Source organism: Trichechus manatus, unplaced genomic scaffold (genome assembly GCF_000243295.1).
Source record: "Trichechus manatus latirostris isolate Lorelei unplaced genomic scaffold, TriManLat1.0 scaffold00261, whole genome shotgun sequence".
Lineage (NCBI taxonomy): Eukaryota > Metazoa > Chordata > Mammalia > Sirenia > Trichechidae > Trichechus > Trichechus manatus.
Window position 1 is genome coordinate 1,213,477 of NW_004444197.1, and position 12,796 is coordinate 1,226,272.

The 12,796-nt window shown below is 38.5% G+C and overlaps 1 protein-coding gene across 1 annotated transcript in view; it reads right to left on the minus strand.

The window, feature by feature from the left end:
- Positions 1-12,796, minus strand: part of NUDT3 (nudix hydrolase 3) — a 103,277-nt gene that overhangs the window by 16,388 nt on the left and 74,093 nt on the right. The window contains exon 2 of the mRNA XM_004389827.2: positions 10,860-10,970. Within this exon, the coding sequence (XP_004389884.1) occupies positions 10,860-10,970 (111 nt within the window). The remainder of the gene's footprint in view (positions 1-10,859; positions 10,971-12,796) is intronic.

The window sequence follows — 12,796 nt, forward strand, 5'->3', positions numbered from 1 at the left end:
ATGTAAATGTGTGGACCTGCTATTTAAAGTATAAACACATTACATCTGTTTTTTGAAACTGTTACCTTCCCATCCTCAATACTATGGGATTTTAACATCAATAAAAGGCATTTACTAGGTAAACCATTAGGAAAAACCAGTGGGATGCAGTTTCATTCTTCTAGGCTCAGTGTTTAAGATTGTGCATTTCCAACCACAGTAACATATAAAACCATTTTAAAGGCAAAACAACAAAAATAGAAACATCTCTTAGAATATTCAGATTATAAATCCTCAGTCCCCCAAGGGATCTTTGGGCCCAGTTTATGAAATACTGTTGGAAGAAACTAAAATTTTAGTTTATAAAAATGTCTTTCAAACATAAAACATGAATGTAAAATTTACTTTTATAACTAGTGATTTTTAAAAAAATATTAAAAACAAAACCACAAGATTTAAAAATCCTTATAGAACCTGTGGTTCATAGAAAATATATTTGCAGATCTCAACAAGATGTGTAAGATCTAGGAATAGTAGAGTTCCTTATTTTTATAAAAACAGGCATGAAATGTTTATTACTAAATTATATTTAATCTAGTGATTTCCTCAGCAAATTGTATTTATATTTAACATATATCACAATCAAAATTCTTTAAAGATACTTCCATGTCCCAGCAGGCAAGGCTTTGTTGATATAGTTATGATAATATTTTAAAAAATCTGTTGTATAGATTTCATGTTTTCTGTGATCCTTTCTGACTTTCCAAGATTTTTATAACCAGTGAACTAGATTGCTGGTCAATGCATTGATGACCAGGAAGAAGAGGTCTTTGTCTAATCTTTCACCTTCTTAGCCCAGATTTGAGCATTTCCTTTCTTCTTTCTTCCCTCCCTCTCTCTTTCCTTCCCTCCGTCCCTATTTACAAAGCACCTACTACGTGCCAGACATTTTTCTGGGTGCTAAGGACATAGACCTCTGCCCTTGTGAAAATGCTGGGCTCAGATATAAATTAAGAGACACAGAAATTTACAAGATTTGGTCAAGGTCTCCAAGCCTGTAGCTATAAAGAGGGAGAAGGGATAGTAGACAATGACAGCAAAGAGAAAAGTTAGAAAACCTTGCCTCCTCTTTTTAATTTACATTTTTTATGAACCTCCCGGTTCACTTCTCTGTTTGATATTTGAGAATACCCTTGAGAAGCTCACAATCAAGTAAGAAGGTTGACAGGCAAAAACTCACACAGAAGGAAATATGTTACTACTGGTGAGTATGAAAAATTTAAATTTTATTCTTTTTACTTGCCTGTTTTTCAAAATGTCCACACTGAGTAAAAAAAAAAATATTAAGAAAAATATGCATTACTTTTTGTGTTTTCTGTCTTTTCATTCTACTAAAACATGTATTACTTTTGTAATCAGAAAAATGGGCAAGCTCCAGTGCTCACCAGCTTAATCAGTGATCAAACTTGGCCACACTAAATAGCGTCACTAAGTGCTTAGAAGCAACACTTAAAGCGCTCAGAGTAAGAGCCCTATCAGATTATATTCTGTTTCTATTTTTAGGATTAAAATATTTACAAACCACTCTGGTGAAATTTCCTAAGTAAAAGCAATTACATATTTAAACTAAAATGGCCACTGATACAAATATATAATAACATAATGACTACCACTTTCCATAAAGCTGGTAGTATTTATTACTTTTACAAAAGTCGAAATGACAGTCACTAAAAACTCTGTCACATTAAGGATGACTGGAGAAGCAATCATGGAAGTTTAATTTCACAGTAGCCATTTAGCATTTCGTAACAGCCTTGGAACAGAGAGGTGCTCTCAGAACGGAGAGAGAGGGCCTGCTCTGGGGCCAGGGTTTGGATTACACTCTCAGCCACGTGAGCACAGAGCAAAAGCTGAGCACAGGGATTATCCCAACAAGCCTTAGTCAGGCCCTTCAGTGAAGGTAGTGTCCATGCCAAGGTTTCCTTTCATCCCTGAACTGTAACTGAGAGGAAACGCCCTAAGTTGTCATCTGCCAGAAACAGGAGACTCAATACCGATTTACTTAAGGGCATGAAAGGTAACGCCAGAGATCTGCGGGACTCATTCCGTCCTCAAACATAAAACAGCCTCACACCCACTTCTACTGACGATGTGGTATGTTTTCTCTGTTCATTTTATAATTATACATTCAAAACTGTTTTTTCTATGGATAAGCTTTTAAATTCTTTTGCTATACTTTTGTGTATATGTTTTCCTAGGATGGCAAAATAAAGATGCTTCCTCACACAAAAAATTTACGTCCATCTTTTGTGAACAAAGACTTTCCTGAAATTTTATCAGAGTCACATTTCCCATTAAATTATTTAAAAAATAAATTATCAGAATAGATCATAACATGAAGGTACTATAAGACATGATGATTCTTATATATTATAGTGCTGTGACCAAAGGCACTAAAATTATCTGTCTCCCTACCAAGTAAAAACAAAGACCTCGGTAAAACCTGTCACCATCTAGTTGATTTTGACTCACAGTGACCCTATAGGTCAGAGCAGAACTGCCCCATAGAGTTTCCAAAGCTGTAAATCTTTAGGGAAGCAGATTGCCACATCTTTCTCCTGTGGAGCATCTGGTGGGTTCGAACCACTGACCTTTTGATTAGCAGCTGAGCTCTTAACCACTGTGCCAGGAAGCTCCTTCAAAGACCATGGTAATATTTACAAAAATGCAATTTATCTTGTAGAAAGTGGCACCCATCGTTTTATTGTACTTCGTAGCTTCTGGCTCAAGATTTTGAATGGTTGGCACACAGTAAATATTTCTATTTTCTACCCAACTATTTATTTAAAAAAATTTCAAAACACACAGAAAAATTCTATACTTACCTTTGTACCTAGTTTTAAGATAAATCTATAGGTACATATAGCCGTACATGTCCATTATTACTGATAATTCATATTCATGTGATTTTAAATCCTTTAAAAATTAAATAACAGAAGTCCAGGTAATGCCATATAAAGTCTACTTTTAAACAAGACAGGGTTGAGTCATGATTTCTAACAATCTATATAAAGCTGGATACATGTTTTCATCTTAAGATTTCCATTAAACAGTGCAATATTTCCAATATTTAGGATATTTAAAAAAAAAAAAACTTTTTCCAAGAGATTAGAGTTTATCAGTTTATAGTTCAAAATAAAGTAAAAATCTCGAACCTCTCAGGTGCCCTGACAGTCACCTAATTAAGAACACATAGTTTGTTGTTTTTCATCATTGGCCTTTTAGTAGTAATATTATTGCTGTTATTGTTTTTTAATCTATATGTGTGTATTATTTTGATTAACATTTTAAAAGAAAAAAATTTTAATTAGTTGCCTACAATGAAAGAACAGGAGGTCTCACATGAAAATCCAGCTTTCAAACTTCTCTTGAAACATCAGAGGATCTGACCATACTGGGTCTTAACTGCCCTGTGACAACTACTGGCCTGAGCAGGATCTACCTCCCGACTAGGGGAGGCTCTCTCCACTTTGTCACAGCCATGTCTACTGCCACACCCATCCCCTTCTCTACAGGCTTATGAGCTGGGACCCCTGGTCAACATTATTACTGCCTCCGTAATTCCCTAAACGGTTTTACTTATCATGCCAAAATGACTGAAAAGTACTCTTCTTATTCACATTTGAAAGTTCTGCTACTAAATGATATCTATTTTGTGACTGAAGTTCTGGATTAAAAAAAAAATAATCATGTTCTTTCCCTAATAAATACTCTGATACCTCACCTTTCCTGTTTCCATTTACAACTGCTCAGACTGGGCCAAAAAGTTAAGATGAAAATACAGCACAGTCATACTAAGCGTTCACTTCTTTTCCACTCCAAATAGAGTCAAACATTTAAGAGCTTAAAAGGGGGAAAAAAAAAAGTGACAAAAGAATATCTTAAATTACTCCCAAGTATTCACAGACTTTTAAAATGCTCCACTTGTGTACGGCATGAGACATGAAATATGCTTTCCTGTTAGAGACAGTTTTAAGATACCACGTGGAGCTTTCTGACTGATATATGTAATAAAGAACACAATCATTTTTTACAGGGACAGGGAATGCATGGCACTGGACTGGGGTAAGATACAGATTTTAAAATAAAGTTTACTATGGTATTTCCCATATTCTTTTCTGAAAATACAAATGGAATCAAGAAGGTTATGCTAAATTCTTGATAGACTGACCTAAATGTCGGCAGTTCGAACCCATGAGCTGCTCTGTGGGAGAAAGATGTGGCAGTCTGCTTCAGTAAAGATTACAGCCTAGGAAATCCTATGGGGCAGTTCTACTCTGTCCTATAGGGTTGCTATGAATCAAAATCAACTCAACGGCAGTAGGTTTGGTTTATTGGTTTTAGAGATAATTCAGAAGCAACTCTGAACTTCTAAGGTGTCATGAGGAGGGCAACCATGATTCTTGGTACTAAAGTTAAGCATCTAGGGATTTTATAAACTTCCTTTAATAAAGGTGAATTAAGTCAAACATCTTTGGCTGTAAAATTTTTACTTTATGTAAGTAAAAATTTTTACTTCATGTGCAGTAAAAACTTGAAGGAGGGAAGCAAAGTATAGGGAAGCCTAAAAAGACATCATTAACCTAAAGTAAAGACATTTCCAAGATGGCAAATGTATGTGGCAAAGCAACAGGTGAAGAGCCAGAGGAATAGCTGAGGAGTGTGATATTAGGACATAAGTCACAGAGAATATACCAGACATTTTTAAAGGTAGTTCTGTATCACAGGCTAATTACCAGGTTGCCTACAAGTTCTTTATAGTTTATATGCTGAAAATGGTTCAATGGGTATGGACCTTGCCCAGACATGAAACAGTGGAAGAAACAAACTGGCCTTTAGCCACACATTCTCAATTATCATCATGGATTACACTTCTCTAAAGGCATAAGGTACCCATCTTTGTCTTCCACGAAAAGGATGCAGGTGCAACTATGCACATAATTTTCTCCTTCTGTTTTCACACGTTCTATATCTTTATAATACTCCTGGTTTGGCTGAGATGAGAATGGGTAAAAAAAACAAAACAAACCAGAAGCATAACAGACGAACAGAAGACAGAATGGTTTCAGACCCAGCTTCTCTTTCTTCCCTGTCAGCCAACGGTTCTACCTTTTCCATTGAATTACCAAGAAAGAACAGCTCTAAAAACCACACATAGAGGTGCTTTTCTTTTTTATTACACAGAGAGATTGTCATAAGGCTGGCATAAGCCTTTGCTATCCTGGGCTAGAGATGCACTGTTACCAAGGCCCACTGGCAGGCCCTAGAGAAAGCCTGGCCCTTCTGGCCCTTTGAGGGGTCACTAGAATATGATTTTGATTATAAGCAGCTAGAATATGGAGGCCAATCTATAAAAGGGAACTATTTTTAGCCCTTTAAATATGGTTGATAATATTTTTAGTGTTACAGAGTTGTCTGTTTCTGAAATTAGGCCAATATACAGGAATTTTTAAGAGGGGTTGCAAAAAGCTTCAGAACAGGTTGAGTTTAGTGGTATCTAGGTCTCACAATGACATGATAAACTACTTAATTTCATACATGTTTATATAGAAAATGTTTCTAATAACAAAATAAATACATTAGATTGTAACTAGGCAAAACGAATGAGATCCTCACTCCTGGGAGGGCTGAATGTGAGACACAGAATCAACAGACAGGTGAGTGACGCACAAGGGAGGAAAAAAAACAAAACAAAAAGTCGAAAGCAGTAGCCAGGTGGCTAAGAGAACAGAAAGGCAGGTCCTCCACAGTGGAAGAGAGGGGATAAGTCACTGGTGTAATTACCAGGCTCCCAGAGCTACCTTGCATTCCTTGGAGCTAGAAGGCATCCCTCTTCCCAGCCACACCGCATTCCCTCCAAACTACACTGCATTCCCACTCTTGGCATCCACCATGAATGAAGCTTGCCTGTGCACTGTGACCTAAGTTCCCAGCTCCGTACAGATTGGCTGGGCAGCTGCTGTGACAATGTTGTTTTCCTCACTTAACTGAGGGGCCTGGAGAACATACCTGCTCCTCACAACCTGAAAAAGCTTACCTCAACTGCACTTATGTGGCTGCCCTAGTGGTCAGGTCAGTAATTACAACATTTATTTTATTAAGCACTTGATATACCCTGGTGGCATAGTGGTTAAGAGCTATGGCTGCTAACCAAAAGGTCAGTAGTTCGAATCTACCAGGCACTCCTTGGAAACTCTACGGGGCAGTTCTACTATGTCCTATAGGGGCGCTATGAGTTGGAATCGACACGACAGCAATGGTTTTTTCTTTTTAATATGCTGAGTATTTAACAATGAGCAAGAAAGAACGGTACTTGACCACACAAAGTCACAAAGTGTAAAGTTTAGCCAGAAGGCAGGCAGACAGAAAGAAAATTAAACAGTATCAATAAAGCACTATAAATACTATGTTGCTAGAAGTACAGACTGCAACAGAACAACAAACCTAGTAGGAGGAATCAGATAGATGTCATGAAGGAAATAACCTTCCGGTTGAAGTGCAAACTTAAAAGTTAGCTAGATGTGACAAATACTCAGACTGGCTCACTCAACACCCATTCCAACCTGTGTGGACTCCAGCCCCGATGCAGCAGCAATGAACTGGGTCAGTGTGTCCTATCAAGTCACCCTCAGAGTCCTGGAATCATTTAACTGCAAGGGTCATTTTCTTTAGTAGTAAGAATCTTTCAGCCCTGAAAATATTTATAATTAATTATAGAAATGTTTAAGAGTCAAAATCAAAGTAAAAATACTTTTGTGTTAAGATGGAAACCAGGCATAGTTGTGATTTTGTAGTGTTAAGAGAATGTGGTCTATTAGACTGGTTTAATCTTGTAACTTCAATTTAAAAGCATAATCTATTCCTGACTTGTGAATTTACATTGAAAATCTTAAGTTTAGATACAAACTTCTGATGATGCTGATGCTGCTGGTCCACCAATCACACTCTGAGTAGCAAGGGCTTAAAGCAGGGATCAGCTCAACACTGTTTTTGTAAATAAAGTTTTATTGGAACATAGCCATGCCATTCATTTATATACTGTTTTTGTGCTACAATGGCAGAGTTAGGTAGTTGTGACAGACTGTGTAGCCCACAAAGCTTAAAACATTCATGGAAAAAGTTTGCCTACCCTTAGCTTAAATCAGGGCTTCGAACCGGTTTGGTCCAGTTAGAACCCCTGCTGAGAATCTGCATTTCCACCCCAGATATACTGAATCAGGGCTTCGACTCATAGTGACCTTATAGGACAGAGTTGCCCCATAGGGTTTCAAAGGAGTGGCCGGTGAACTTGAACTGCCGACCTTTTGGTTAGCAGCCATAGCTCTTTAAGCACTGTGCCACCAGGGCTCCCTACTGAATCAGAATCTACATTTTAACAGGATTCCCAGGTGATTCTTATATATAATATTTTGAGAACCACTGCTCTACTAGTGGTTCTCAGAAACGGTCCCCAACCAGCAGCATTAGCACTGCCTGGAAACTTATTATTAGAAATGCAAATTCTCAGCAGGAGTTCGAATCGGAAGGAACCAGTTCGAAGCCCTGGCTTAAACCGCTAGTTCTCAGCTTGGCTGCACACTGAAACACCTGGGAAGCTTTAAAAGACATAATGTCTGAGTTCCATTCCTAGAGATTATGATTTAATTGGTCTGAGTTATGGTCTGGGCACTGGGATTTTTTCAAGATGCCCCGGTGATTCTGATGATCAGCAGTTTGGGAGCCACAGGGCTAAACAGTAAAGAAAACACATTATTTCACTCACAAAAAGCTCCCAGGGAAGGCAGCTCTAGGGTTGGTTCTGTGGGTCAACAACTTCAAAGAACTAGCTTCTTCCCACCCTCAATGCATACGTTTGGTCCTTAAACTAACACTTTCTCCCCCTGAGAGTCAACAAGGCTGCCACAGCTCCAATATTACACGCAGACTCCATACTGTCCATGAAGACAAGAAACTTTTTTCTCAAGCATCTCTTGTTACCTGAGGAAACCTTTTTAGAAGCTTCTCAGCACTTTCCCTTGGGTCTGACTAACCAGAGGAACAGGAGTGCTGCCAATGGCTTAAGCCTGTGGTTTTCAAAACATGATGCCTGGAGAAGCAACATCACTATCCCTAGGAATCTGTTAAAAATTCATATTCTTGGGCCCTATCCCTGGCCAGAATGAGAAACTCCAGGAGTGGAGCCTAGCAATCCGTGTTCTTACAAGCCTCCATGTGATTCTGATGCATGTACAAGTTTAACCACTACTGCTCTAATGGACTTGCATTCATCTCTCTACAGCTATCGTCCATCTGTGACAAGAAAGACATGGTAAAGCCTGGATAATAATTTTTTTTCATTCTAAAATCACATATAATGTAATTCTTCTACATCACAGAATAAACATGTATTGCCATATTCTGATATAAGTAAATTTCTATCAAAATAAACTAAAAATTTTCTCTCTTCCTATTGCTTTTTAAATTGCTTTAAATTAGCTCAAGTCTAAATGGCTTCTGAGAAGTCAAACCTATATTAATCAATGCTTAGACGTCATGAGTTATCCCACCCAACAGTGTATACAGCCTCTGAGGACACTCTTTCTTAGCCGCCATCATCTCTGCTACTTGAAGCCAAGTATGATATTTTTCTACTGGTTACTAAAGGTACACACAACTACAATTATTACTCACTCAGGAATAACACCTTCAAGTTGTTTAGTGATTGTGGAGTACATGCTGGTTGCCTACCTAAAAGTCATTAACTTCCTTCTTTCTTGCTGGCAGAGCCCTGCTTTTTTTTTTTTTTCAAATATTCAACCTTTGAGGTGCTAAAGAAAAGTGTTCTCTTCCTTCCAAACTCCAAAGGATGAAGGCTCTATTAATTTAAACATGCAACTGCCATTTCCCTTGACAGGAAATGGGGTAAGCATGGATATGTGAAACAACTCTGTAATACCAGACATAAGGAGTCTGCTGAGGGTACTTCAAGGGGAAGGTTTTCTTCCCCCTCCTCCCAGTAAAAAGAGACCCATGAGGAGAAACTGTGCTTCCTGCCTTTGAACAGAGTATGTGAGGCTGGAGCTACGGCAGTCATCTGTGACCACAAGGTGACAAGCCTGAGAACAAAAGCCAGTGTACCAAGGATGGCAGAATAGAAAGATGAGAAGAACCTGGGTTCGTAATATTGCTGAGTTAGTCAACTTGGGACTTCTTGTTACGTGATATAATAAACCTGTTATTAAACAACAAGACACATGCTATTATTTTCAGCTGCATACATCCTAATTGACAGAGTGATATATAATTTACAAAAGACATGTATGTTTGTTCTCATTTGAACCTCAAATACCTTCCTCCAACTCCTAATGGTGGAGAACATGGGAAGGTATTCAAACAAGGGACCAAGGTCCAGAGAGTTTATTATTAACTTCTCACAGGTAATAGAGCCGTTAACTGACAGAATCACAATCAGAAACCATACCAATGTTCTTTTCATTATACCCCATTCTTCATTTACTTTGGTTCTACCCAGGTTAGTCTTCTCACCAGCCACTGTAAACACAGTTTCTTATATGCAGAACAACTTCTCACATCTTCTCTGTCAATGTTTATCACTTCCTATACTCCGATAATTTCCGGTATGGGTATTTTTTCAGCACTTTTGTTGGTCCATCCATCAATCCATCTATCACAGAAGCATGTATTACTTTCTTCTCACCTAGCTGTGTACTAGACACAGAAAGGGAGGCTATTAAACAGAAGAACATGATCTGTTTTCAGAGATTACAATCTAGTTTTACCAGATACATGGTAAAATGAGAGAAACATAAGCAATTTAAAGTCTTGTAGGAGTTCAGAGCAAAGAAACAATTCCTGTGGGTAAGATTAGTCTAGGAGGGACTTCAGCAATGGCTGGACCCAAAAGAAGTGTAGAATTTAGACTTGTTTTAAGTGGTATTTTATATGTCTTAGAATCAGTCTTAAATCCTTTCTGGAACAAAGAAATAAAGCACTGGCTATGTGGCCAGGGAAAGTAAAGAGGGGTGATAAAAACTTACACCACCAAGTTATGAGTCCTAAATGAGATAACATTAGCAGAGCAGAGCATGGTGGCACAAGAGCCCCTTGAGAAACAGAAGTTCCTTCCTCCTGGTTTTGAATTGCAATCTGTTTTTCAGTTTCCCCAACCGGACTATAAGTTCTTGAAGTAAGGGAATTAAGGGTCCAAGATTTTATTTCTTCTGACTGTTCATTCTGGAGTATCTACTTATGTATACTGGGCATGGCCGAGGAACTCATTACATGTATGCTGAACATCACCCAACTGAAAAAAAAAGAAGATACTAGTATCTCTTGAGTTGCACCAGTAACAGCTTCTGGCTAACAGAATTGTTGCTGAAGCCACCATTCCTGGCCCATGACTCCAGAAGCCAGAAGAACAAGGGCCTCCTCCTCCTCATGCAAAGGCTAGTGAGAATGAGACCTTTATACCAATACTACCTGTTCCTCTTATTTCTTAGGGCTAAAGAACTATCTGATTATTGATCTGCCGTAGGTTAACAGAGACAATGTTGGAACAGATCCATGGGAGGACAAAAAGGAATGTCCAGTATAATTAGATAGTCATTACTGCAAGCACCTTCTCCATAGAGTGCCTGATAAACATTACCATGTCATAACCCAATTGCCCCTTTAATCAAGGAGGCACATGGTTAACTCTTGAATGCCATCATTCTGTGGTTATGAGCATGTTTGTTCAGTGAGTGGCAATAAAGAACCTCATGGACAGGACAGGTTCATGACTACAAGGCACAGCTGTGACCTCTCTTCTCCATGCATACCTCCTCACAGACTTCACGCACTGCTGCCACACCTGGCTCCTCCTCAGGCTCCATGCCTCCTCCGGGAACAATCCATCGGTCTGGATGGCGACTACTGCTCACGAGCAGCACCTGAAGTCACAGAAGTTATGTAGGGCGTTAAAAACTCAAAAAGACACATTCATACAAATTCAGAGTTGAAACACCAAAAAATAAAAGGAACTAAGACCCATTCTTTGTTTATACCTTTCCAAATCACTTCTTATAGGGTAACTTTAATTTCTCTGTTTGAAAAAGTAGACAAATAAGACAATCTGCCTCGTAAAAGTAGAACACCTGAACCAGTGGCCATTACCTCTACCCTCCCCTCAGACTCTCAGTCACTTGCCCTATCTCTCTCCTCCCTCGTGCCTTTCTCTAAAGCCCTCTGAATACAGGAGCTGACAAGGTGACAAAAGTACTTAAAAAAAAAAAAAAAAAGAGATTGTCACTGATAAGCTTGCAAGCACCTGTGAAGGGCTGGCTGGAGGAAAGTGGTCTTTGGCCCTGGTTTGCTACATGGTCCCAATGCTTTCCCTTCAGGGTTCTCACTCCTGTGTGTCCCCAGTTCCTGCTTCATCAGATGGCCACAGGCCAGTACAACACACCACCATAAGCTCTAAGTGTGCACTGAGAACCTAATTCTCTCATCTACATTAAGAAGTGGAAAAACTCCTTTTCCTCATACTTTCAGCTGCGATAAAACTGGAATTTTTAAAAACTATGTGTATAAATTTTTATATGAGAAATTAACTTGAGCTGTAAACTTTCACCTAAAGCACAATAAAAAAAAAATGAATTTTTCTACTAGGAAATTTTATTAAGAAATGAAAAGAAAATCAAACAAATACACACATAAAACATTTATACAGAATATAGTTTACTAATTCAAACTTAACCGGCATTCTGGTTATGGTTTAAATAAAATTTAGAATTTCCATAGCTCCTTTTCCTTACTGACAAAGTTAGACAGACTCCTAGTGTGGAGGTAGAGTTGGGCTGGCATTATTTCCAAACTAGAGGATTCCTAAACCATCACCTTCTGATGATGTCTTTTGAATCCCTATCTCTATCCCAAACCATATTCCCTCTGAGCACTTCACTTCTATTCTGCCGTCATCCTTATTGCCTGAAAAAAAAAATATTTCTTCCTCTCCGGCCCTTACAGATCTGAATGACTTCCAGTTACCCAGCAATGACCTTCCAGTCATTTCCCTTCTCCTTCTCTTGAGATCTCTGCAACTATGGACCCTTGGAAATTCTACCTTCATTCTTAATCCCTTTCTTCCTGTCTTGGTAGAATCTCTTGATGCTCATCTACAAAATCTGTGATCTGCAGACCCAGAAGGGACCATGGTATATGGAAAGGGGATCTATGAATCCATACACAGTTAATAATGTAGAGCTACTGATTGAAAAAAAAAGTCATATTTTTTCATGAGTATTGTTTTCTAAAATGTATGTAAATTCTGCTTTGATTAATCCAATACACAGTAATTTAAGATCATATGAAATTCACAGTAGTTGTGACTGGTTCGTATACATGTTCAACCAAAGGATATTAAACAGAGGAAGAAGGAGAGTCAAGATATGGAATATGTGGCTAACTACCTCCATAAACAGCTGCCTCCTTTGCCATGAGACCAGAAGAACTAGACGGTGCTGGCTACCATTACTGAACATTTTGATCAAAGATTCTACAGAAGAATTCTGATCAAAAGGGGGAAAATGTAGAACACAGTTTAAAATTCTCAAGGACTCCAGACTTTCTGGAGCCACGGAGGCTGGATGAACCCCTGAAACTACTGCCCTGAGATAATGTTCAAACCTTAAACCAAAAATAACCCCTGAAGTCTTCTTAAAATCAAACAATAGTCTGGCTTAACTAGCAAAAAATGTCTGCAGTGAGCATTATGCTC